Genomic DNA, 27890 nt, shown 5'->3' on the forward strand with positions numbered 1-27890 from the left:
ACATGATTTCATATTTTTATTGCCTTCTTGTGCAGTTTCCCCATGATGGTAATTATCAAGAATACAAATGCTGTATGTGGTCATTTTTAAAATTTTTAAATGAGGAAATGTGTGTCATTATTCAAGTATAAAGCCAGATATAAATGAATTTTGTTCTGTCAGTCTAGCTAAAATTGCTCCTTAAAAGTTTAGAAATGATGTTATTTGGAAGTTTTAGATACATTCAGTATTTAATATTTTCCTCAATGTTGGCTATATATATTATATTTATATCATATAAAGAAATGGTCTTACCAAGCCCTTTACAGATATAGCCAAATCACTCACATTACTCTAGCATACTACTCAAATATATCATTTTTTCTAGGTGCGCTGACATGAAAAAATGTTTGGAAGTACTCCTAATACACCTAGAAATTTACTACTAGAAATTATTAAGCCTTTCTTGTTGCAGCCAAGTCAAACAAATAGGTGAACGGAAACTGCGCTCTGCAGAGAACCAGCGGGGCTAAAGCAAAACAGTAAGAAAGTAAGGATGTTCCCCAAAACTACAACTATATTGGAACATTATAAAGAGAGGACCTTCTTTCTTTTTTTCTGTTAAAGGCACATAGCTTAGTATTGCAGGGCAGAAAAAGACAAATTAACAGGTAAAAATTAATCCTCACAAAATGAAAATAAAGATTTGTATTTTATTTTTATCATTTACCATGTTAAATAAGAAAAATAATGCAAGGTAAGTGCGAATGGCATGCCCAGCAGGGCCAGAAAGAATTTACAAGGGAAGCCAGGTATTGTGACTGCTCAGTCACTCTCTTTATCTATCAGCATGAATATCTCATTCAGACCATCTTCTCAAATTATCCATAGGAGATTTATCCACATACTCAATAAGAAAAGTATTTCTAATTATATCCAACCATTCTTAATATGAATAGAATTATGCAGGGAAGCAAGACTGCCAAGACTTTTTTGCCAAACAATTTCTTTTGACTTAAGAAAGAAACAGGCAGCTGCATTGTTTCCATAGCTATCCATATAAAAGAGCCCTTGGAATGAAGCTGACTCGTCCTGCTTTAAAAAGCTCCAAGGTAAGTGGGAACAGGACAGGACTTTCAAGAGGGACACCGGCCACGCTACCCAGTGTCGGCTGCAGCTGCCCGCTCTGGTACTGCTCCTTCTGATACTGCACGTTTCCCACCCATGATTTTTGTTGCCTTCTGTTTGCAATAGCAAATAATGCAACAAATGGGATTCTGTTTTGGTTTGGTTTTGGTTAACTAATCAAGTGCTTTTCCCTTTTCTTTAACAGAACTGTCTCACTCTCAGGCTACATCTTCTCACTTGCTAACGAGGTAAGATTTAGACTAATCAGATTTAGACTTGGAGGAGAATGCAAGAGACTATGGGATGGATTTATGTCACTTAGCAACCTTTCAAAAAGTGCTTGTCTCAGTAAATACCTTAACAACTGCACTTCAGGAAAGGTGCTGGACCTCTCCAGAGAGGAAGAACAGTGCACATATCCTTTGTGATGGGGTGACATTTTAGCAAAAGGACAGTAGTTAATAGAATAAAAATTTGTTTCTGTAGGAAAAAAAGTGTGCACTAAGATTCCCTGGCTAAAAGTCTCAAATTTGATAAAAATGTATCTTGCTACTAGTCTTCATTTAGCAAACATGATATCTCATAAATAAGAAAGGAAGTACCTAGGAAAATGAGTCCTTTAAACTTCTTTAAAATCTTTTTAAAATGTTACCTTACATCAGCGATTTTCAACTGGTGTGCCACAAGAACTTTTAAAACATACAATACCTGACTATTTAGAGAAACACTGACCTCTTTTCCCTGAGATTGTAAGAAAAAAAAAAAGACAACAGCCAACACAATAGCTATCTGGTATGAATGAATCAAAATTATATCTCTTTTTGTCAGGTTGGCAAAAAAATTTGGGGGGATGTGCTGCAGAACTTTAGTAACTAGTTTATGTGTGACACGAGATGAAAAAGGTTGAAAATCGCTGCCTTACCCAGTGCTGAGTGTTGTATGAAACAAAAACACTGTGAAATGTTTGTTACATCTATTGTAAAGATATTAATCTGCCCTGCTACTGCACACTGCATTTCTAAAAGAAAGACTGGTGGATAGCTGATTAAAATGAATTTCAAGTAATTGGATCGTGTAATGACTACAGGAGCATCCTCTGCCCAATCTTTTATTCTACTGATATCACTGGCAACCTGGAGGTGACACAGAATGGCACGGCCTAGCATGCATTCTTCAAGGAGGAAATTTGGGAAAGCAAAGGGAGCCCTTAAATGTAGAAGAATAAGATGACATTTGCTATGGCTTTATCCTCAGTTAGTTTACTTGGAACTCATTAATTGTATTTAATATGCAAAGAATTATGTTAGAGAAAGTCTACTAAGCACCCAAGTGAACAAAGGTAAATAAGATTACAATACCCCCAAATCCACTGAATATAAGCAGTTCTGAATGAACATCTAAAGGAGGAAAGAAAGTTCTCTTACATCACCTGGCAAAAAACAAACTGTTGTTGCACTATACTAAATGACTTTTTATATCTAAATGGTAGCCTGAACTATTCCAAATTGCTTTCTCAGTCATCATTTTATTTTCAAAGTATGTACACTATATGTCACAGACTGTGAATTAAGAAAGGTAGATATTATAATTCCTATTCTAAAGATGGAGACACTGAGGCTCAGAAAGACCAAGTTCCTTACCCAAGGTTGCAAGCTCCTTAGCAGCATGCTGAGACTACAACCCAGCTCCCTGATTAGAATGCCAGTCTTGATGGATAAAAGAAGATAATGGGTGTGGAGCCCCCAGCTCAATGTTGGGTACTCAGGGCCCCTGATGCATGGGAGTCTTTGTGATTATGTTTGTCTCAATAACTATAGCACAGTGTACAGTGGACCTGGCTGGTAGAATTTCTAATAAGACCCTTGAAATATCAATATAGAAATTACTGATATGTACAACAGTCCAGAATCTCTAGTGTGAAATGCTTCATCTTCTCCGTAGGACCTCTGTGCTCAGCAGCCATGAGTTCCTCAGACCAGGAAATGGCCGTTTTTGGGGAGGCTGCTCCTTATCTTCGAAAGTCTGAGAAGGAGCGCATTGAGGCCCAGAATAGGCCCTTTGATGCCAAGACATCTGTCTTTGTGGCGGAGCCCAAGGAATCCTTTGTCAAAGGGACTATCCAGAGTAGAGAAGGAGGGAAAGTGACTGTGAAGACTGAAGCGGGAGCAGTGAGTAAAGTTCCAGCAGCTGACATTGTATTGACTTCTTTGTTTGGTCACTCAATCAACATAAACAGTGATTTTTTTCTGTTTACCAGACTCTGACAGTGAAAGACGACCAAGTCTTCCCCATGAACCCTCCCAAATATGACAAGATTGAGGACATGGCCATGATGACCCACCTGCATGAGCCTGCTGTGCTGTACAACCTCAAAGAGCGTTATGCAGCCTGGATGATCTATGTGAGTGCCCCTCCTGGAGTGACTATGACCTGGACCCCACCAGCCCATTGCCTCCACTATAGTATCATTGGGTCACAGACAGTGACCCATTTTGCTCTCACTAGCAGGATAACTAGTTAAAAGTTTGACTATCGCTATTGTAAATTGCAACCCAGTAGGTGGTACTTTATCCTGTCTTCTAATACAAAGCTGAGCAAGGCCATTGTCCACATACTGAGTTTACCACAGAATCTTGGAGCAGCTACTACTTATGTCTCGGCCACGGCCTACATTTCAACCCCACCTCCTAATTCCAGCAGCAGAATCATCCAGAGAGAAAAGATGAACTTATATGATAGCACTTAAACATAATGTTTTTAAATACCAAATTTCACCAATTTTCACTCCTCTAAAATAACAACAATTTGCATTTGTGTATTCTTGTCTTTTCTATGTGGAATGTCTTGATGAAACCTTTCAACTTCCCTGGGCAGAGTTGCATTTTCCGTCCTATTGTTTCTGGCCCCGCAGTAACATTGGTCATGTTTTTTTGACCATCATTCATTTATATGTCCATTTCCTAGGTGGACTATGAGCTCCTCAAGGAACATTGTCTCATTTATGTTTCATTCCCAGTGCCTCACAGAGGCCTGGCACATAATACACACTCAGTACATATTTTCTAACTGCAGTTACTAGGTTACGCTGATATTTTGTATAGGTAGCCAGAGCTGATATTCAGCTGGACCACACCTATACAAACTACTGTTTAGAGTCAGCATCCATTCTCATTGGTTGGTGCCTGTCCTAGATGAGCTGTCAAAGATTTGAAAATCATCCTATTTAAACATAATGTATTTACAATATTTTGAGTTCTGTTTCTTTATAATGTAATAGCATTTTGCTGAATATTTACCTTTTTAAATGTTTGTATCATATTTCCTAAGAAGAGTTATCAGAGTTCACTTAAACATTCCTGATTGTTGGGCTAAACAATAAATTAGGTTGTGTCCAAATTTATGTTTTTATGAATTTGAACTATCTTAACATTATAAAAGAAATATGCGTATTTCCTAAAGTACAGTAAAACTGTCTCATATTACATATAAAAATCATTTTGGAGCTTCTGCTATGTGAAGATCACTGACAAATCTGAACAGGAATAAACTTAAATTGTGGTCTCTTCCCTCAAAAATTTTGTTATCTCATTGTTATACCTTCCAACTAGTTTTCACATTGAAGTCTTGAAGAAGTAAGGCATCAGCACTTTACTTACTTAAAATGTTCCTTTAGGTTATAATTCATGAATAAGTGAATTGTACAAATAATAGACAAAGACTTTGAGTAGTTATTCTTTCTTCTTCTTTTGCACAGACCTACTCAGGCCTCTTCTGTGTCACCGTCAACCCCTACAAGTGGCTGCCAGTGTACAACCCTGAGGTGGTGACTGCCTACCGAGGCAAAAAGCGCCAGGAGGCCCCGCCCCACATTTTCTCCATCTCTGACAACGCCTATCAGTTCATGCTGACTGGTGAGCTGAATGCTCTGTATGTGCATCTTCTTAGAGAAGAACGGTATGAGAAAGAGACTTGAACCACCTCAACACTCTCTTTGAGACGGTCCCCTGTAGCTGAGGCTGATGTATTTGTGAGGGAGATGGTCTAGAAAGGAGAGAGTGTAAGGATGACTTGCAATCCCTGCTATAATTGGTAATAATCTCTTAAACTTTTCAAAATCAACAGAGGTTGGCCATAGCTACATAATTTACTTTTGAATAACTCTGAAAGTAAATAAGCTTGAGCAAAAATATAAGCATACCTACATATATGCATGTCTTACATGCATATACACACACTCTCACTCACACAATCACACACACAAACTATGTTTCCATTACCAAGAGCCAAAAAACAGAAGAGTAAAATTTGCCTCTGTGGTCTTATCCTATAACCAAAATTATGACTAATAAACAGTCTTTTTACATTAAGCATGGAAAAATGCTATTATATTTTTCCCAGAGGCAATCTGAACATACTCCAGATTTTAAGGTGTTTCTAGTATAAGAAGAGTTATACCATGCATTTTCTTTATTTTAATATCAAAATTTATTTTATTTTTTAATAAACTTTTATTGTTGTTCAAGTATAGTTGTCTCCATTTCCCCCCTCCATGCCCCTCCCACCTCACCCATCCTCACCTCCCACCTTCGAACCTACCCCCTTTGGCTTTGTCCATGTGTCCTTTATACATATTCCTTGATGCCCCTTCTCCTATTTTCCCCCATTATCACCTTCCCCCTCCCAAACTGGTTACTATCAGTTTGCTCTTTATTTCAACATCTCTGGTTATATTTTGCTTGCTTGTTTTGTTGATTAGGTTCCACTTATAGGTGAGATCATATGGTATTTGTCTTCTACGCCTGGCTTACTTCACTTACCATAATGTTCTCCATTTCCATCCATGCTGTTGTGAAGGGTAGGAGGAGCTCCTCTCGTTTTGCTGTGTAGTACTCCATTGTGTAAATGTACCATAGTTTTTTTATCCAGTCATTTACTGATGGGCACTGAGGTTACTTCAAGCACTTCCTATTGTAAATTGTGTTGCTATGAACATTGGGGTGCATAGGTTCTTTGAATTAGTGTTTCACAATTCTTAGGGTATAACCCAAGCAGTGGTATTGCTGGGTCAAAAGGCAGTTCTATTTTTAGTTTTCTGAGGAAATTCCATGCTTTTTTCCACAGTGGCTACACTAGTCTGCATTCCCACCAACAGTGTACTAGGGTTCCCTTTTCTCCACCTTGCCAGAACTTGTTTATCGATTTGTTTATGATGGCTGTTCTGGCCGGTGTGAAGTGGTATCTCACCGTGGTTTTAATTTGCATGTCTCTCATGGCTAGTGATGCTGAGCACCCTTTCATATGTCTCTGGGCCCTCTGTATGTACTCCTTTTCAGGTCCTTGTCCTACTTTTTAATTTGGTTGTTTGTCTTTCTGGAGTGGAGTCATGTGAGTTCATTTTCCCACCACCACTTTCTCCCCCCAATCCCCCTGCTTTTTACCCTCAATCTTTCCCCCCTTTGGCTTTATCTATGGATCCTTTATACATGTTCTTTGATGACCCTTTCCCTTCTTTCCCCTGTTATCCCCTCCTCCCTTCCCTCTGGTTACTGCCAGTTCTTTATTTCCATGCCTCTGGGTATATTTTGCTTGCTTGTTTATTTTGTTGATTAGGTTCCACTTCTGTTTTCCATACTGTTTTTGACAGTGGCTGTACCAGTCGGCATTCCCACCAAGAATGTACTAGGATTCCCTTTTTATTTTGATGAATTCCCATTTGTTCATTCTTTTATGTCCCTTACTCTAGGGGACATACCAGTTAAAATATTGTTGCATGGACTATCAGATTTTCGTTCCTATGTTCTCCTATAGGGCTTTTATGGTATCAAAACTTATATTTAAATGCTTTACCCATTTGGGGTTTTTTGTGTGTATGGTGTAAGTTGGTGGTCAAGTTTCATTTTTTTTGATGTAGCTGTCCAGACCTCCCAACACCATTGAATCTTCTTTCTAGAACATTGTGTCAGCTAGACCAATCTGAGGTACTATGCACCTTGGGGAAAGAGCTTACAGGATTCCTCTTCAACTAGAGTAAAACATCAAAACAAATTTTTACCTTTTCCTAAAAGAATGACTAAAGCCATGATTACTTCCAAAGTTACTACTTTTACAATATTTACTCCTTTCCACATGCTGAAGATCTCCAATACCTATTTTCATTATTTCTTGTACCTACAAATGTCATTAACCTGTCATCAAAATCCAACTGAAGAACCTATCCCATGTTTGATATTTATTTAGTGGTACAGTATAAACAGAAAAATCAGGTGCTTCCTTGCAATGTTCTTCTTAAATGGTTGCATGTATGCTCAAGTAGGTGGGGAATGCAGGGAGCCTTAGGGAGCAGGGAGAAGTGTACAGAAAAAGGTAATAGGTCTAGGGCCCATCATGCCCTAGTAACTATTGAAGGATACTAAGTCTGAAAAATACTAAATTCATTCCATATTACTTTACTTACCAGTTATAAATACATAAGAAAACAGTATTAAATTCTATAATTTCTTTTTTGTAGACCGAGAGAATCAGTCAATCCTGATCACGTAAGTAGATTTTACACTCTCTTTTCATTGCTGGGATAGCTGCCAGCTTTGGAAGCTTATAGACTGAGTTTCTATTTCACAGCGGAGAATCTGGTGCAGGAAAGACTGTGAACACCAAGCGTGTCATCCAGTACTTTGCAACAATTGCAGTTACTGGGGATAAAAAGAAAGAGGAAGCTACTTCTGGCAAAATGCAGGTGAGTCTGAGAGCCAGAGTCAGAACCAAGACTGCCAGGACTCTTGGAAAGTCCAGAGCCTCAGATGTAAGCACTGCTCTTATCTTTGCAGGGGACTCTGGAAGATCAAATCATCAGTGCCAACCCCCTACTGGAGGCCTTTGGCAACGCCAAGACCGTGAGGAATGACAACTCTTCTCGCTTTGTAAGTCTCTTGGTCACAGAAGGATTTTCTCAGCCCAAAATGCCAGAGAAAGCATGTCTGAGTTATTTCAGTCTCCTCTTTCTTGTGTGCTCCCAGCTTTGTACATAACACCATTTTTTTTCACTTGCAAGGGTAAATTCATCAGGATCCACTTTGGTACCACAGGGAAGCTGGCTTCTGCTGATATTGAAACATGTGAGTAACAGGACTGCCTAGATGGAATCCAAAGATGACAAATGATGGTTTGGAGGAACATCTTGCAGCTCCCGCTGAGCCTGGAGCCTGTGAAACACCAGTCTGCTGCCAAACGTGCCCACGGTTAATGCCAATCTTACCCAGAGTCCACAGTGTGCTTTATCCATGTCAGTCACGAGCTAATGAATCTGTAGCAACTGCCAGGAGCTGCTGGGCTTGTCAGAATTATTCCAGCCTCAGAAGTAATGTCAAGTTTTTCTAAGAAAAAAAAACTAACACTAGGGTTAAATGAGTTGCCTCTGGGTTGAGTATGTGCAATTACTTCTTAGTCAGAGCCTTGATAAATTTTGCTTTTTGTATTCCCTGTATTATAAAGTGAGAAGAGATCCTGGGGACAGAGAGCTTATCAAGAGGCAATTATATGTCATACATTAAGGGTCTTCTGTATGAGAAATGAATATGCTTTGGGCCAGCATGCTTTAGCTTCTTTTTGGAGATGGAAAAGCAACTGCCATTGTAGAGATGTAATGTGTGGTACCTCATGGTAACATTCAGCTGAAATCTCAGGGGACCAATGAAATTTAGGTAATGACTCCAAGTGCCAAAACCACTCCAGAAACTTTACAATTTCCCTATAATCCACTGTCTACTTTGCATTGCAGACCTTCTGGAGAAGTCTAGAGTTACTTTCCAGCTAAAGGCAGAAAGAAGTTACCATATTTTTTATCAGATCATGTCAAACAAGAAGCCAGAGCTAATTGGTAAGAAAGAACCTAAATTTATAAGCTAGGGGTTGTTTTATTAATATATTCCAATATAAAATGTATCCCCTGAATTCTGTGTACTCAGAAATGCTCCTGATCACCACCAACCCATATGACTATGCTTTCGTCAGTCAAGGGGAGATCACAGTCCCCAGCATTGATGACCAAGAAGAGCTAATGGCTACAGATGTAAGTTACACACACACACACACACACACACACACACACTCTTATTTTAAAAATCCATTATATTTGGGAATGACAATAGCAATCTGCCATAGGTGTGTGGTTAAGGAGATAGGATACATTCTCCTAAATAAATTAGTGTCTTCTGTCCTAACTGTTTTACTCCTCTTTTGTCCTGGCAGAGTGCCATTGATATCCTGGGCTTCACTTCTGATGAAAGAGTGTCCATCTATAAGCTCACAGGGGCAGTAATGCATTATGGGAACATGAAATTCAAGCAAAAGCAGCGTGAGGAGCAAGCTGAGCCAGATGGCACTGAAGGTACCAAATGAAGCTCCATCTGTGTTTAATAAGAGAATCTAGGCAAGAAAAAAAAAAGCCCATTCCAAACTCATGTCTCCTTTAGAATGAAGCTTCTGATGAACATGCACAAGGTCACCCCCACACAGATTCTCTGTAAAGTGATTCACTACTTAGCCTGCCCCTGTGAAATGTGGGGTGGACTGTAGGTCATGTTGGGTACCTGAACTGTGTTTCTACAGTTGCTGACAAGGCAGCCTACCTCCAGGGTCTGAACTCTGCTGACCTGCTCAAAGCCCTCTGCTACCCCAGGGTCAAGGTTGGCAATGAATATGTCACCAAAGGCCAGACTGTAGAGCAGGTAGGTACATAATTCATATTCACTGCCAGGGATGCAAGCATTTTACCATCCTCTAATAACCTCAAGAGATATATCCTTTTCTTTTAAGGTGATCAATGCTGTGGGTGCTCTGGCCAAAGCTGTCTATGAGAAGATGTTCCTGTGGATGGTCACCCGCATCAACCAGCAGCTGGACACGAAGCAGCCCAGGCAGTACTTCATTGGGGTCTTGGACATTGCTGGCTTTGAGATCTTTGATGTGAGTATGGAGCTGGTTGGTTATTGAGTTTTATCTTAAGGCAATGGAAATACTGATGAGAAGAAATTATGAATATTATCATCTTTTCTTAACACTGTCAACAATGCCAAAACTTAAAAGAGTGTGATTGTTTCATATACTGTAGTGGCAATTTTACTTCTACGAGAAACAATGCCCTTGATGGGGACTTTTAACTGGCTACATAAACCAAAGGGAGTTAGAAGTCAGCTTGGTGTAGTGGGGAGGAAGGCTCTAAATATCTTGTAATACAAAATGAAGTTAACATGAAGAAATCAAAGTAAGCCTGTGTAGTGCATAATATGCCCCGAGTATACATACAGTGGAAAAATCATTCAGAAATATGTAGGCTGATAGTAAGAGGTGAGAAAATGCTAGTAAGTTCGAGTCAGCATTAATAAACTCAGTGCAATTAACTCTTAATTCTCATTAATGTAGTAACAGGGGATAAAAATTCACATGTGAATATGAAATATATTTTTCCTGCTTATAGTTTTGAAGAGATTATCTTTTTCTTTCAAATTCTAAAAGTAAAGCTTGGGCATTGAAGAAAGCATAGAAAATCTAGGGAAAAAATTCACATTAATTCCATTATTTATATCTAGCTAATCTAGCTAATGTTAACATTTTAGCATTAAAAAAAATACAAGTGTGTGTTAACATACTGTACATAATATTTGGTATCTCAATTTTTTTCTCTTCAAATTAAAAAAGAACATGAGTGGCAATGATTGCTCACTTGTCATGCTTACCATGATGCTTTCCATACAACAGAGGCTCCTCTCAGCTCACTTCTAATGGGTCACAAATGAGCTTTTAAATGAGTCAACAGAAAATGCAAACATTACTGGGAATAAACATGATATGAAAAAGTAGGAACTTGCCCTGGCTGGTGTAGCTCAGTGGTTTGAGTGCAGGCTGCGAACCAAGCATCTCAGGTTCGATTCCCAGTCAGGGTACATGCCTAGGTTGCAGGCCATGGCCCCCAGCAACCGCACATTGATGTCTCTCTCTCTCTCTCTCTCTCTCTCTCTCTCTCTCTCTCCCTTCCCTCTCTAAAAATAAATAAATAAAATCTTAAAAAAATTTTTTTAAAAGAAAGGAAAAGTAGGAACTCAGGAAAATACCTGGGTAAACCTAAGCAAGTGCAGCAAAAGTGTATTAACAATGATTTAGGATTGTGCATTAATGGCAGCAGATAAAACATTAGAGTTCATAAGCCCCCAATGATTTGGATATCTAAAGGCTATTTGACATATATTTTTAAATTAAAAAGTCCTATATTTAAGAATGTTCAATTTGCTAAAGAGAAAAGTAAATATATCTATTTATTTAGTTCAACAGCCTGGAGCAGCTGTGCATCAACTTCACCAACGAGAAACTGCAACAGTTTTTCAACCACCACATGTTTGTGCTGGAGCAGGAGGAGTACAAGAAGGAAGGCATCGAGTGGGAGTTCATTGACTTTGGGATGGACCTGGCTGCCTGCATTGAGCTCATTGAGAAGGTCTGTTTTACATTTCAGAAATCATGTTTTGTGGCAACTAAATTATTCCCTGCATCTTAATTCTATGCAAAAAAATATTTAAATAAAATTATAACTTTGTGTGTGGTCTACTTCTAGCCTATGGGCATCTTCTCCATCCTGGAAGAGGAGTGCATGTTCCCCAAGGCCACAGACACCTCCTTCAAGAACAAGCTGTATGAACAGCATCTTGGAAAGTCTGCCAACTTCCAGAAGCCTAAGGTTGTCAAAGGCAAGGCTGAGGCCCACTTCTCGCTGATCCACTACGCGGGCACCGTGGACTACAACATTACTGGCTGGCTTGACAAGAACAAGGACCCCCTGAACGAGACAGTGGTCGGGCTGTACCAGAAGTCATCACTGAAAACTTTAGCTTACCTCTTCTCTGGGGCTCAAACTGCTGAAGCAGGTAGTGCTCAAAAACTCCAACACTTTCTCTGGATATTACAAAATGTGGGGCTACATTCAGGCTGATGATCTCATAGGTTGCTAGGCCAAACCCATTGTGTCTCCAGGTTTTGAGTAAGTAGGCTGCACTGTAATCACTGTACATCTGTGGCTCACTCCAGCACTGACAGAGACCCTATTGCAAAGGGTCAGATAGGAGGAACCGTCAGGAGCTCAACCAAAGAAATGCCTTGGCTTCTGATTCTCTCCTACTTCCCTGTCCACATCTGCTGGTTATTTAGTATCTGGGGATATTTAAGGTAATATAATAAGAAACTTCTGCCTCTTAATTCTAGCCTTTATTGATATTTTTTGAAATTATAGTGTCCCCAAATGTTCTAATATTAAGGAGTCCATCTGTGTACAGTGAGATGAAAGCCTTTCTCTTCATTTCCTAGTGGAGTAAAAAAAATCACAGAAAAATGGATGCAAACTTAGTGTATATAAGATTCATTCAGGATCAAACAGAGAAGCCAGTGGTGTCAAAAAATGCTCACTTTAGTGCAGAAACCAGCAAATAAGCAAGAAATAGCCCTGTTGACTTATAACTGTATTTGAATGACACCTTAAATTCTTATTTTTTCTCCAGAGGCAAGTGGTGGTGCCAAGAAAGGTGGTAAGAAGAAGGGCTCATCTTTCCAGACAGTGTCTGCCCTTTTCAGAGTAAGGAAGAAACTGTTCTCAACACTCCCAGTTACTCTAGGAATTTGTTTTTAAAATCATAGGGTCTTCTTTTCACTGCCATTTAGATTAGGGCTGATATTAACTAGTGACATCTGTTAATCTGGCTTTGGAAAGAAGAGCTTTAAATTATGTGGGAATTATTAGCTCATCTTTCATATTAAGCCAAATAATAAACAATATTTTATAGGAGATTTTATAAAACTTAATGCCCTGCCATTCTTAATTCAGTTGAGTCATAAAAATAAGCAATGACATGCACTCAAAGACACAAAATAATCAGTAAGACTAATAGAAATCTAATAGCTTGTCTATAAGGAACCTAATGTGGTGTCCTTGTTCTTAATCCAGTCAATTGTCAATCATAACTGGTAGAATTATTTCCTTTATAGACAATATTTATGCCCTAAACATTGATACAGTTGGAAAGGGGGGGCATATTTATGAGAAAAATGCCCAAATGTGGTACAGGCTTATATTTTGTTATTTGGAAAGCCGTGGAGTTTAGCGGAAGAAAGTGTGACCACCTAGTACAGGAAGGCAACGGCTTTGTAAATGTAAATGAGTGGCCAGGGGATAGGAAGAAAGATAGTACTTGTATACAAAGAATCATGTGTCAGGCTGCTTTATATGTGTAACTCCTGCTCACTCAAGTGGAGAAAGAAGTAGTACTAGGGCAGAAACTGCATCTCAGAAGAAACATCAAGTTGTTTCTTTAAGTTTTTATGTATTTATTTTTAGAGAAAGGTGAAGGGAGGGAGAAAGAGATAGAAACATCAATGTGTGCTTGCCTCTCATGTGCCCCCAACCAAGCACCTAGCATGCAACCCAGGCACGTGGCTGTGACTGGGAATTGAACAGGTGACCCTTTGGTTCACAGGCCAGTGCTCAATCCACTGAGCCACACCAGCCAGGGCAAGGTGTAACCTTAAGTGAAAATGCTCCATACTGGTCATTCAACTCAACCATAGATACTGCTTTTACAGACATCACCAGAATGCTAATAACCATGTCTAAAGTCTGAGATAACAGGATTTTTCCTGATTTTACAGGAGAATTTGAACAAACTGATGACCAACCTCAGAAGTACCCATCCACATTTTGTGCGGTGTATCATCCCCAATGAAACAAAAACTCCTGGTAAGAAGTTCTAGAAAGAAAACAATGTATGATAGGCATACCTCCTTTTTAACAAACTCTGCATTGAAAAAAACATGTATTTTCAGGAGCCATGGAGCATGAACTTGTCTTGCACCAGCTGAGGTGTAATGGTGTGCTGGAAGGTATCCGCATCTGTAGGAAAGGATTCCCAAGCAGGATCCTTTATGCAGACTTCAAACAGAGGTCAGACTCTCCTAATTATCATCTACCCAAAAGTTTAGTATAAATATAGTTAATGCAAGCAAAACAATTTTGGGGAAATATACTTCTATTCATTATTTTAATGCCTCATGAAAGGTAAAAAATTATGTATCAAAACACCTTTAAAATGTAAATATACCATATATTAAGCATTCTGCAGACTTTTCATTCAATTTATGAAGCTTCTGGGTTAGCTCATAGATGTATACATAAACTTTAATAATTATGAATACTACCATTTTTGAGTGCTTAATATATTTGTATTATGTCATTTAATCCTTAAAAAAATCAGTAGAGGCAAGTACTACAAATACCTCATTTTATAGACAAATAAACTGAGGCTATAAGAAATTTAAGTTACTTATCAGAAGTCACATGGGTATTAAGTGGCTGAGTTAGGAACTCATGAATCTGTAACTATCAAGTCATTTTCTGTCACTTTATCTTTTCCTCTCACACAGTAGTTTCCCAGAACCATATCACAGTAATAGCTCCTCAGCTCCTTTTTCTCCTCCCTAGATAAGTTCATCTTAAGAATCAAATAAGAGGCAAAGTGATAAGGGGCTGGGTAACTGCCATAAGTAGTTGGTCTTTCCTAAGTCTGAGTCTGGGGAAATTGATAGAGCACTCCAGTGTCCAAGACCTCTAACACTCTTAAGTTTCCTCTTAGGTGATTAGAATAGTTCCTCATACCTAAAGAGTACTTTCTACCAGATTCCTCATTAAAATTTGCTTTCTTGGATTCAGAATCTTAAAAAACAAAAGCATCTAACAAGGATAGCATGCTATATTTTATTGGTTATCTGTACCTTAATGTAAACAAGATTATAGAATCCTTGCCTGAGAACAAGGTCTGATGAGGCAGAAAGTTACAACCATGCAAGAAGGTAAAATGGAATAAAAATAGTCAATGCTAGGTTAACTATCAATATATACAATGTCCTTCCTGTAAAAAATATACCTTTTTAAAAAACTCTGATTTTTAATGGATCACTTAATGTTTAGCTACTATTTGTATCATCATTAAATCAAGTTTTAAAAAAGTACTTATTTGAACAGATACAAGGTATTAAATGCAAGTGCTATCCCTGAAGGACAATTCATTGACAGTAAGAAGGCTTCTGAGAAGCTCCTTGGGTCCATTGACATTGACCACACCCAGTATAAATTTGGCCACACCAAGGTAATAGTCTCTAAAGTCTACCTGATGTTATTTCTGTCCCTTTGAAGTTGATGTAAAGTTTCTAATCCACAACTCTCCCCATGCACAGGTCTTTTTCAAGGCTGGTCTTCTGGGGCTCCTAGAGGAGATGCGAGATGACAAGCTGGCCCAGCTGATTACCCGAACCCAGGCCAGGTGCAGAGGGTTCTTGGCAAGAGTGGAGTACCAGAAGATGGTGGAGAGAAGGTATATAAACATATTGTTTATTCACATCTCTCTTCCTCAGAAACATTTTTGAGGTGGCTTACAGTTAAGACTCAGATAGGTAAGTCCACCAAAGTAATAAGGAATAAACATGAGTCCTGCATTGAAGTAGAGACATACATGTACCAGAAAACTTTAGGTAGAGATCATCATAATTGAATACATCTTGAGTGTTTAGGTTAAAAAAAAATATATATATATATAGTGTGTGTGTGTGTGAGAGTGATACATATATATATATATATATAGAGAGAGAGAGAGAGAGAGAGAGAGAGAAGCATAGAGTGTGTCTAGTTCTTATCTAATAAGAAAAAGCCTACCAGTGAATAAGCAGAAATAAAGTTTATCCTAGCACTTGATTCTAATATGAATTTATTGGGTGGATAATTAAATAAGATACACTGAATTGCATTGCACACAGTTTTTTTAAATAGTGATCTTATACAAGACATGGAAACAACTTCTTCCATCTAATCATTTGCATTACCAAACTATCAAGATTTAAAATATTAAGGACATTAAAAGATTCTTTCAGTTGGTTAATATAATGTCCCCAAGGTACATAACTTTCTCATCATCTAATATAATGCAGGGATAGAGTACTGAGACTAACGAGCCAGGTGTCTCAAACTACAGGACCCATAGTGAGAATGAGACTCGTAGTGAGAAATAAATTTTCTATTTGTCACCTATATATCCATATGTATGTATGTATATGTAACTATATAAGTGATTTACATAAAACAAATTTTATTTGTATCACCTGTATTATGGTAATATTTTGTATTGTATTCTATTTAATTAAAAATAATAAGTGTAGTCATGATCTAGTAGATACATATTTGGACAATTAACAGCCTAAATATGAGGGTAATTAACTTTTTAAATAATTTAGATTAAAACAAATTTGATATTATAGAGTAGAATGCAACATTCATACAATATTAAAATATAAAACCAGAGATTCTCAAAGAAATTCTAAGTTTTTAATGAGTACCCTTATCCCATGTCTCATATCCCTGGGGGCTAGTTTCCCCTCACTGTTCTTAATGGTGTTCTCATAGAAAACTCTGAGAAGCACTGACGGAGAGCAGCACTTCTGAATGGGTTGTCCTTGGACCTGCATCATCAGCATCTCTTGCAAACTTAATAAAAATGCAAATATTTAGACCCCACTTGAGATTTTCGGAACCTGAATGTCTGAAGATAAGGTCCAAGAACCAATATTTTAACAAGCCCTTCAAATGATTCTTATGTACAGCAAAGTTTGAAAAGCACTGAATTAGAGAAATGAGTGATTGACAAGTCCTTGGCCATCACAACAAAATCAATTTCTTTGTGCTTTTGAAAGTAGGAGAAACACAGTGGGGGCAGCACCTCCAACTCTCACTGCCAAGATTTCATCTAATTTCATCATCCACACATTCTCACTTGAATCAATCTACACTAATATTTCTGTGCAATTCCAGAGAGTCCATTTTCTGCATCCAGTACAACATCCGTGCCTTCATGAATGTCAAGCACTGGCCCTGGATGAAACTGTTCTTCAAGATCAAGCCCCTGCTGAAGAGTGCAGAGACTGAGAAGGAGATGGCCAACATGAAGGAAGAGTTTCAGAAGACCAAAGAAGAACTGGCCAAGTCAGAGGCAAAAAGGAAAGAACTTGAAGAAAAGATGGTGTCACTCTTGAAAGAGAAAAATGACCTGCAGCTCCAAGTTCAGGCTGTATGTAGTGGTATTATCCTGGGTACTGCTAATCAGGATGCAAGTGCAGAGGAGTCTGGTCATTAAGGACATTAAGTCAGGTAGTCAATATGGGAGGCACTCACTGTAGGGAGTGTAGGGAGAAAGTGAGAGCATTCTGATCATACTAATAAAGCCGTATATTCCTTCATCGCCTAATAAACACCCCTAAACCAGCACCAGGGCAATGAGGTTGAACTGAGGTAGAATGTTGTCTTCCATTTTTACAAAATTTCATCGGACTACAGGATTTGTAGCTTATTTTCCCTTTGAAGACAATCCTTGAAAGTGATTTGAATATGAAACTATCCTAAACAGAATATTAAAGGGAGGATAGCATGGAGAGACTGATTTTTTCTCTTTGAAACTTCCTTCAACTTCTACTTGTCCGTGCATCTTAAATTGCAATATGTACAGCTGACAAATGGCAGTATTCTACATCGAATTTTATTGAATTATTGCTTATTATTGATCCCTAAAACTCAGAATTTCTCATTCCAACCTCTTGCATAGTCAGTGCCCCATCACTTCATACCCAGATTGCTGCAGCAGCACTAAGTCGCTCTGCCTGCCCCCACCCCCACTCATTCCTCCTCCATTCAGCCTGTTCACTGATCACTCCTGAGCCAGTCCTTTTAGAACTGCTTCCATCAACTCCAATATGTAATTTTTAAGAATGCCTTTCATTTGGTTTGAATTGAATTGGTCTGGCATAATTTATTCATCACAAAATCATATATTTTTTCCTGTTGATTAAGATTGTTCTTTTCTGTCAAGTTTGGGATGTGTAACAACTCCTTCTAGATTATAAAAGGAAAAAGATATTTTTTTTCTTCCCCCAAATCCCTCTTCAAATCCCTCCTGAATTTTTTCTGTTGTCCCTAGAGGATTACTTAGAATCTGTCCTACACCACTATATCCACTGCATAGCTATATGCAGCACATTTTATTCTTTTATGTATTCAAAAGCCGATATGGAGGATCAGTGATAAATGTATATATTGATTTCTCTCATTTCTTTTACACCCTCAAACTTCTTAATTGGAAACATAGCAGGTTGCCAGGAATTTCTTGATTACCTTATGCCTCAACTTGAATATAAAGCATGACCAAGATTGTTCTACAGTATCACAAAGAGAAATAGTTCAGTAGCAGCTGCATCCAAAATTTCTCCTGCTGAAATGCCTTCTCTCTTCCTGCTCCTCCCTCCATAAATTGATTTCTAAAAACCAAATCCTATCTATCTGTCAAAGCCCAACTCAAATGCCATTTCATTCATGAAACAATCTCTGATTAAATTTCTCTGAAGTCTTATGTCACCATTTACTTTCAGAATTAATGGTATATTTTGGAAGCTAGACTTTCTAATCTATTGTAGAATATGGCTGGCCCTTCATATCCATGGGTTCCTCATCTATGAATTTAACCAACCATAAATTGAAAATATTAGAAAAAATGTTGTTATTGCTGACATGTACTATATAGAATAGGCTTATCAAGGTTGTGTCTGTACTGAATATGTACAGACTTTTTGTCATTACTGCTTAAATAATATAACAGCTATTTATATAAAATTTACATTGTATTAGGCATTATACATAATCTAGAGATGATTTGAACACTATGGAAAGATGTTTGTAGGTTATATGCACAGTTTTATATAACTGTGCATATATATAAGGGCATTTTATATAAGGGACTTAAGTATCTGTGGATTTTGGTACCTGTGAGGGGATCCTGGAACCAGTCCCCCATGGGTACCAAACAACAAGTGTATATACTGTTCTAAAGGAACAGGACAATATCTGATACATTTCATTTTTCCTATAATGTGGAGTATCCTACATTCCATAGGCAGAGGGCTCATAAAAGTTTAATTTCAAAGAACAGCAGAAATTTATACTGTTATCATTGGAAATATTTCATTCTTTCTTCCCAATTTTGATTTTGTTTCCAAACCAAGGAAGCTGAAGGCTTGGCTGATGCAGAGGAAAGATGTGACCAGCTGATCAAAACCAAAATCCAGCTTGAGGCCAAAATCAAAGAGGTGACTGAGAGAGCTGAGGATGAGGAAGAGATCAATGCTGAGCTGACAGCCAAGAAGAGGAAACTGGAGGATGAATGTTCAGAGCTGAAGAAAGACATTGATGACCTTGAGCTGACACTGGCCAAGGTTGAAAAGGAGAAACATGCCACAGAGAACAAGGTATGAAACATATATAAGAAAAGTTTATGTTATTATTATTAAATAAAACTGAATCCACCAAAATACAGCATGTAATACAAAGTGTCTTTACTTCCTAAGGTAAAAAACCTCACAGAGGAGATGGCAGGCCTGGACGAAACCATAGCTAAGCTGACCAAGGAGAAGAAGGCCCTCCAGGAGGCCCATCAGCAGACCCTGGATGACCTGCAGGCAGAAGAGGACAAAGTCAACACCCTGACCAAAGCCAAAACCAAGTTAGAACAGCAAGTGGATGATGTAAGTCTAGGATTATCAAGAAAGAAAATGTTTTGAAAGAAGTCTAAGCAAACCTTTTGACTCAACATTATTTATGTTTAGCTTGAAGGGTCCTTAGAGCAAGAAAAGAAACTTCGCATGGACCTAGAAAGGGCCAAGAGGAAACTTGAAGGTGACCTCAAGTTGGCCCAAGAGTCCATAATGGACATTGAAAATGAAAAACAACAACTTGATGAAAAGTTCAAAAAGTAAGTATAAATGAATTATTTATGTATAAACTTGCTTCCAGAGGTGGATATGGACCCAATTGTTATCTTTTGCTACTTTTCAAAAAGGAAAGAGTTTGAAATTAGCAATCTGCAAAGCAAGATTGAAGATGAACAGGCCCTTGGGATGCAGCTGCAGAAGAAGATCAAGGAGTTACAGGTAAGTACATGGTTTCCATCAGTGTAATTCAACACAATGAAATTACTAACATGAACTAAGTTTGTGTTTTTCATCACTCTCAGGCCCGAATTGAGGAGCTGGAAGAGGAAATTGAGGCAGAGCGGGCCTCTAGGGCTAAAGCAGAGAAGCAGCGCTCTGACCTCTCCCGGGAACTGGAGGAGATCAGTGAGCGGCTGGAAGAGGCTGGAGGGGCCACTTCGGCCCAGATTGAGATGAACAAGAAGAGGGAGGCTGAGTTCCAGAAAATGCGCAGGGACCTGGAGGAGGCTACCCTGCAGCACGAAGCCACAGCAGCTGCCCTGAGGAAGAAGCACGCAGACAGTGTGGCTGAACTTGGGGAGCAGATAGACAACCTGCAGAGGGTCAAGCAGAAGCTGGAGAAGGAGAAGAGTGAGATGAAGATGGAGATCGATGACCTTGCTAGTAATGTAGAAACAGTCTCTAAAGCCAAGGTACTACAGAGTCTGGGAAACTGTATATTAACAATAATCCTTTATTGTATATTAACAAAAATAACCTTTTATTTACACACAAATGACATAATGTGTGTAAAGTGCTCATTTGCACAGAGCACTCTACACACATTATGTCATTTGTTCTGTGCAGTAATCCAGGAGGTTAGTAAGAAAGACATTAGTATTTGTATTATTTCTACTGAACATATAAAGAATTTTAAATCAAAGAAGTTAAGCACCTTGCCCCCTTCATATTATTAATAAACAAAAGCACCAACTTTGAACATAGGCTGTCTGTGTTCTCTAGGTCCCCAATTGAAGAACATAGGTCTCTAATATTCTCGATTAACCAATGAGCAAAGTGTCTCTACATAAAGGCAGTGAAATATTTATCAACATGCTTTAAAAAATATACCATAAAATTCTTACAAAGTCTTAAATTTAGAACATAATCTTTAAATATTTTATAATATTGAACAGAGCTTCGTGATTAGTTTTTTAAAAATCCCAATGTATACTTTCAACTTAAGACAACAGTCATAAAGTATAAAGAAAAAATTGTCTATATCATATTGCACATAATTTATTTCATATGTCAACATACATATTTTTCTGTTTTAGAAGAAACTGTAGCTAGAGTAAAATTATGTTAAAATGTCTTCATTTTACTCCTTTTGCTTTTTGTCCCACAGGGAAACCTAGAGAAAATGTGCCGCACTCTAGAGGACCAAGTGAGTGAACTGAAATCGAAGGAAGAAGAGCACCTGCGGCTAATCAATGACTTGACTACCCAGAGGGGCCGCTTGCAGACCGAATCTGGTAGCTCCCTCCTCTTCTATGGTGCCTAAGAGTGGGGGTGATGTGGTTCAAAACACCTGATTTGGTGATGTGAAAGCCTAATAAAAGCCACTGAGAACATGGGTGATTCACTGAAAAGCTCAGATTCTCAACCTACTTGCCAGGTCACTTGGGGACAATGTTGGAGGTAAAGGACAGCAACAAGCTCTGCTCCAAAAAGACCTTGAGTATTTGGCCACAGTGAGAGGATACTTGGGGATAACTCCAACCTGGGTCCAGGGCTCTTGTTTTAGATCAAGTTTTTTTTTTTTTAAATCTGTATCACAGTGAACCAAATCCCTGAACAGGCTAATGGGTAACCCAGTGTCTAACAAGTCTTATAAAACTGAGACTATGTAGAATTAGGCATTTTAGCTCCCTTCTTGGATGGTTATCACCAGATTTTACACAATGTCATATAACCTGATAGAATAAATTATGGAGAAAACAAAAAGAATTTAAGCTATATTTATTTGTTCACATAATTATCACCATATAAATCGGAAAATGAACATTAAACATGAAGATGCCAATAAATAATTCAACCATCTGAACACTCAACTGGGGAAGAGTTAAAAGTTAAAATTTATTTCAAATAGGGGCTTGCAAAATTTTCACTTTAACAAAATAGTGCTATTTCTTTCACCTGTCAGGTGAATATTCACGTCAGCTAGATGAAAAAGAAGCTCTGGTGTCTCAGTTATCAAGGGGCAAACAAGCATTTACTCAACAGATTGAGGAATTAAAGAGGCAACTTGAAGAGGAGATAAAGGTAACTTATTATTAAGATTCACTACCCCTCCCCATGATCTGACCTTAATTGGAGTCCATTAACTTTTCAAAGATTTTGAAACTAATAATTAAAAACACTTAAATATACAGTAAAATTAAGATGTAATTTTTCCACAGGCCAAGAATGCCCTGGCCCATGCCCTGCAGTCCTCCCGCCATGACTGTGACCTGCTGAGGGAACAGTATGAGGAGGAGCAGGAATCCAAGGCTGAGCTTCAGAGGGCACTGTCCAAGGCCAACAGCGAGGTTGCCCAGTGGAGGACCAAGTATGAGACGGACGCCATCCAGCGCACAGAGGAGCTGGAGGAGGCCAAGTATGTGCAGAAAACTTTGCTTTTTTAATCAGAAAGACACAACCTTTGAGGATCCCATGAATGAACCCATAATTAGCTCCTATTTGCCAGGCACTGTCAAGCCATCTGAAAACACATGAATACAGCAAACATGATCTCTGCCCTCTTCACCTAAAATCTAGTTAAGGAAATAGAGAACAACAAATAATTATTCAGATAATTAGGCCTTACTGCTGTTGGTCCAGCACATGGACCTCATCGATGCTTCAGGGTTTTGCACTTGCTGGTTCCTTTGTCTGGAATATTCTTCCCCAGCTCTCCCACTAGCTCACTCTCTGACTTCTTTTAGATCTTGACTTATATGTTACCTCCTCAGAGGGGCCTTCCTGACTATCTAGAACAGTTTCTCACCCCTTACTGTTCAAAGAATTTTTCTTCATTGCACTTATATCAGCAATATGTTATTAATGCATTTTCTCGCTTATTGTTTGGAAGCTTCATGAGACAAGGACCTTTTCTGTCTGGCTCACTGCTGTATACTGTGTCTGGTTCATAAAAGGAACTCATTAATATTTGTCAAGTGAATGAATGGGTATTTTTAATATGAATATTTTAATATAAACTTTTTAATACCTTTCAGTGTAGTAATAGTTCATAGTTCTTGTTTTGGTTCACTTTTCTCTACAAATATGTATATCCTTCAAGGAAGAAGCTGGCCCAGCGGCTACAAGATGCTGAGGAGCATGTAGAAGCTGTGAATGCCAAGTGTGCCTCCCTTGAGAAGACCAAACAGCGGTTACAGAATGAAGTTGAGGACCTCATGCTCGATGTGGAGAGAACTAACGCTGCCTGTGCAGCCCTGGACAAAAAGCAGAGGAACTTTGATAAGGTAATTTCTGCAGCAGCCACTGCTCTCCACTATTTTCCTCCACCCTTTATAGCAAGTAACCACTTTTGGTTTTTCAGGTCCTGGCAGAATGGAAACAGAAGTATGAGGAAACCCATGCTGAGCTTGAGGCCTCCCAGAAGGAGGCCCGCTCTCTTGGCACTGAGTTGTTCAAGATGAAGAATGCCTATGAGGAATCCTTGGATCAGCTAGAGACTTTGAAACGGGAAAACAAAAACTTGCAGCGTGAGTCCATTTCACTTTCAGTAATATCCATGCCTTGAAAGAACGTTTCTCTTATGCTCCCATCTGACCAAATCTCTACCTGTCCTTTATCCCAACAACAGAGGAGATTTCTGACCTCACGGAGCAGATTGCTGAAGGAGGGAAACGTATCCATGAACTGGAGAAAATAAAGAAACAAGTGGAACAAGAAAAATGTGAACTTCAGGCTGCTTTAGAGGAGGCAGAGGTACAGGTCAAATTGTGCATTATAAACAAATTCAGAAAAGAATTATGCCCAATCACACAGATTGAATAAAAAGATAAAAAGCACATAATTTGTGAAAGAAAAGGTATACAGAAAAGTTTCCAAACATTTCCATTCCCTGCTAATGTCACCTCTTGCTGTCATTAAGGCATCACTTGAACATGAAGAGGGAAAGATCCTGCGCATCCAGCTGGAGCTGAACCAAGTCAAGTCTGAAGTTGACAGGAAAATTGCTGAAAAGGATGAGGAAATTGACCAGCTGAAGAGGAACCATGTTAGAGTTGTGGAGTCAATGCAGAGCATGCTGGATGCTGAGATCAGGAGCAGGAACGATGCCATCAGGATCAAGAAGAAGATGGAAGGAGATCTGAATGAAATGGAAATCCAGCTGAACCATGCCAACCGCATGGCTGCTGAGGCCCTGAGGAACTATAGGAACACCCAAGGCATTCTCAAGGTAAAGGGGTTCAGGAGTTGGTCCTCGGGCACTGGGGTGACTGAAGCCCTGAGAACAAGATGTCTCAATGATTATTCATGCCACAGGACACGCAGATCCACCTGGATGATGCTCTCCGGGGCCAGGAGGACCTGAAAGAGCAGCTGGCCATGGTTGAGCGCAGAGCCAACCTGCTGCAGGCCGAGATCGAGGAGCTGAGGGCCACTCTGGAGCAGACAGAGAGGAGCCGGAAAGTTGCAGAGCAGGAGCTGCTGGATGCCAGTGAGCGTGTCCAGCTGCTGCACACCCAGGTAGGATTCAGCATCAAAAACCTCACCTTTAATAAATGTTTGTATGTCCCAGAAAAATATAAGCTTAAATTTATATTTGACAACCAGGTTTTATACCTGTACCAAATTTTCATTGTATTATTGAGAAATCTTTTGTTTTGCATAGGTTCTTGATATACTTCCTATAATATTCTAAGGCTATACATGTTATTTTGTGTCACTATCTTTATGGACTCTAGTTATCAGTACTGACAGTTGCATTATGAAGAAATGGAATATTTGAATATCTGTTATAATTTTATGCCTGTGAATGGTCTCAGTGGTGAATGACAGTTATAGAATTAGAAATATTTGGCCTAATTATTAACTATGTATTTGAAGATGCTGAATATTCTATAAGATTTCTATTTTATTAAATTGTTCTACATAACAAAATAATATTGAAGATCATTTGATTTGCAAATTTTTATCTGAAATTTTTCAAAAAATAGTACCACTAAGTTCTTATGCACCATGACAAAAGAATTATAACTTATACTTAACCAGAACACAAGCCTGATCAACACCAAGAAGAAGCTGGAGGCTGACATTTCCCAAATCCAGGGAGAGATGGAAGACATTGTCCAGGAAGCTCGCAATGCAGAAGAGAAGGCCAAGAAGGCCATCACTGATGTAAGATGAGCATTTGTTTTGCTGATATATATGCATGCTACCTGCCATTACCAGCTTTCCTTATTTTCTTGATTTATTTGCTAATTAGGCAGCCATGATGGCTGAGGAGCTGAAGAAGGAGCAGGACACCAGTGCCCACCTGGAGCGGATGAAGAAGAACCTGGAGCAGACAGTGAAGGACCTGCAGCACCGTCTGGATGAGGCTGAGCAGCTGGCCCTGAAGGGTGGGAAGAAGCAGATCCAGAAACTGGAGGCCAGAGTGTGTATCTCAATATCTATTTCCATTTTGCTCCCAGTGCCTCATTGGATCAAAGTTCTTAAGAGCCTATTTACTCACAGGTGCGTGAGCTGGAAGGAGAGGTTGAGAGTGAGCAAAAGCGTAATGTTGAAGCTGTCAAAGGTCTTCGCAAACATGAGAGGAGAGTGAAGGAACTCACATACCAGGTATAGCACTAACTCTTATCAGCTAAGCTCTTTTTCATATATATGCAAAACCTCATAGCAATGATACAATGGTCATATACTTTAGAAGTAAAGCTCTATGCTTTTTATAATCTTTCAGACAGAAGAAGATCGAAAAAATATTCTCAGGCTTCAGGATTTGGTAGATAAACTTCAGGCAAAGGTGAAATCTTACAAGAGACAAGCTGAGGAGGCTGTAAGTATCCTTAAGATAGAAGGGAAGAGACAAGTCTCCCGTTAAGAAAAGCTAATAAATAATTAGATTTACTACTCCTTGTAGTAAATAAGTTATTTGCTTTATAGAGATTACATACTTCTTAAAAACTTTTGTGCCTTTTATACTCACTGCTCATTATTTGTAATATCAAAGCCATAATTTTAAAAGTAAATTTTCAATCCATAAAGAAACATCAAAAAATTCAAAACAGAAATGATACAGACCACATTTTCTAGCCACAGTGTGACAAAATTGCAAAGTGATGATAAATATTTTTAAAAATCCAAATACTTAAACATTAAGAAACTAACATTCTCAAATATTTTTGTGTTAAATTGGAAATTTAAAACATAATTACTGAATAATTATCAATTGTAAATAAAATTTTAAGGAAGATGCTATTTTTACAAAGTTATAGTCAAAGCTGTCCTTGGAGGACAGTTCATTGTTTCACATGAAGATAAAGGTAGAAACTGATGAATTACATTGTACTATCTCTTAATTTGCTAATGTCAGTAATATCTGGTAATATCTAGGGAGTTAATAAAATAATAGTAGTAAAATAAATACACTTATATGTATCTTAATAGAGGAAAAAGAGAAAGAAAATGCAAATTCTCAACATTAGAAATGAGAAAGTAGACAAGCAGGTTTACATTTTTAAGACGTAAACTATAAACCTGTCAACAAAGTTGAAATCTAGAACTTAGTGATTTTTATAGAAGAATATAAATTAAATAAGTTATAACTTATTTAATGGCTGAATAAGTTATTTTACAATTACTTCTGAAAATGAACTCAGGTCCAGATGGTTCTTTCAAAACTTCAAGTACCAGATAATCCCCAAGCTATGTAAGCCATTGCAGAGCATGGGAAAAGATGGAAAGATTTCCAAATTATTTTAAGAAGCTCATATAATCCCCATACCAAAACCTGTCCAAGAGAGAAAGGAGGAAAAAAACTAAAGGCAGTTTTATTGATGACTGTATTTATAGTAAAAATAGATTACTAAGCTGATGAAACCCTTACTTCATTATTCAGGGGAATGTCCATCAGTAACTAAATAAGCTTAATTCCTACAATGGAAGGACGACTTAATATTAGGGAATCTGTCAATAGAATAATTATATCCTAAGAAGAAGAAAAAAAGTAATTGGGTAAAAATGTGACAAAATGATATATTATGAAATTCAACATTTTTAAAAGACACTATTAAGAAATTCTTTCTTAATATGATAAAGAATATCTATCTTGAGGAAACAGTCATCTTATAGCAAGCACTAGCAAGCATGACTTTAATATTTTTGCCTTCTTCTCTGTGCTTACACTTTTTCTTGTTCTACTTGTGGTATGTATCTTTTAATATATTTTGGTTTAAAAATGTGATTTTTTATGAGACACCAATCCCCCAATAAATCATAAAATTAACTTCAATGATTATCACAATCCAGAAGAAGTGAAGACAATCATGTTCTGTTGAGTATTTTAACTTCTCTGTAGATACTAAGTCCTTTCTTCCCTTAGGCCCAGGTAGTCTAGGAAGATGCACAAACAGCATGGGTTCCTTACAATTCCATTTTTATTTTCAGGAGGAACAATCCAATACAAATCTATCTAAATTCCGAAAGCTCCAGCATGAGCTGGAGGAGGCTGAAGAGCGGGCTGACATCGCTGAGTCCCAGGTCAACAAGCTGCGGGTGAAGAGTCGTGAGGTTCACACGAAAGTTATCAGTGAAGAGTGATTGTGTCCTGATGCTATGGAATGACTGAAGAGAGTTACAAAATGTGAAGTCTTTGGTCATGTCTATCTGTAATTATTGTCTATGCTAGCCTATTGCAAAGGAAATAAAAGCATAGGGTACTTTGCAAACAAAATCCTTAG

At 38.3% G+C, this 27890-nt stretch overlaps 1 protein-coding gene across 1 annotated transcript; it reads left to right on the forward strand.

Annotated features, from left to right (window-relative positions):
• The first annotated feature begins 1076 nt into the window (after positions 1-1076).
• Positions 1077-27883, forward strand: LOC114515181 (myosin-2). The gene is made up of 40 exons (XM_028534507.2): positions 1077-1091; positions 1313-1355; positions 3049-3275; positions 3365-3508; positions 4862-5018; positions 7616-7643; positions 7726-7840; positions 7932-8024; positions 8156-8219; positions 8882-8980; positions 9069-9172; positions 9352-9490; positions 9712-9830; positions 9919-10068; positions 11423-11593; positions 11711-12020; positions 12648-12721; positions 13792-13879; positions 13966-14083; positions 15161-15284; positions 15373-15509; positions 16997-17252; positions 19234-19476; positions 19576-19752; positions 19834-19979; positions 20067-20157; positions 20241-20630; positions 21326-21452; positions 22124-22242; positions 22380-22576; positions 23261-23444; positions 23522-23687; positions 23789-23913; positions 24080-24388; positions 24475-24678; positions 25204-25329; positions 25418-25588; positions 25669-25773; positions 25892-25987; positions 27598-27883. The coding sequence occupies exons 3-40, from the start codon at positions 3069-3071 to the stop codon at positions 27748-27750; spliced, it is 5826 nt and encodes a 1941-aa protein (XP_028390308.1). The 5' UTR covers positions 1077-1091; positions 1313-1355; positions 3049-3068; the 3' UTR covers positions 27751-27883.
• The last annotated feature ends 7 nt before the right edge of the window (positions 27884-27890 follow it).

The sequence above is a fragment of the Phyllostomus discolor genome, chromosome 8 (assembly GCF_004126475.2).
Source record: "Phyllostomus discolor isolate MPI-MPIP mPhyDis1 chromosome 8, mPhyDis1.pri.v3, whole genome shotgun sequence".
NCBI lineage: Eukaryota > Metazoa > Chordata > Mammalia > Chiroptera > Phyllostomidae > Phyllostomus > Phyllostomus discolor.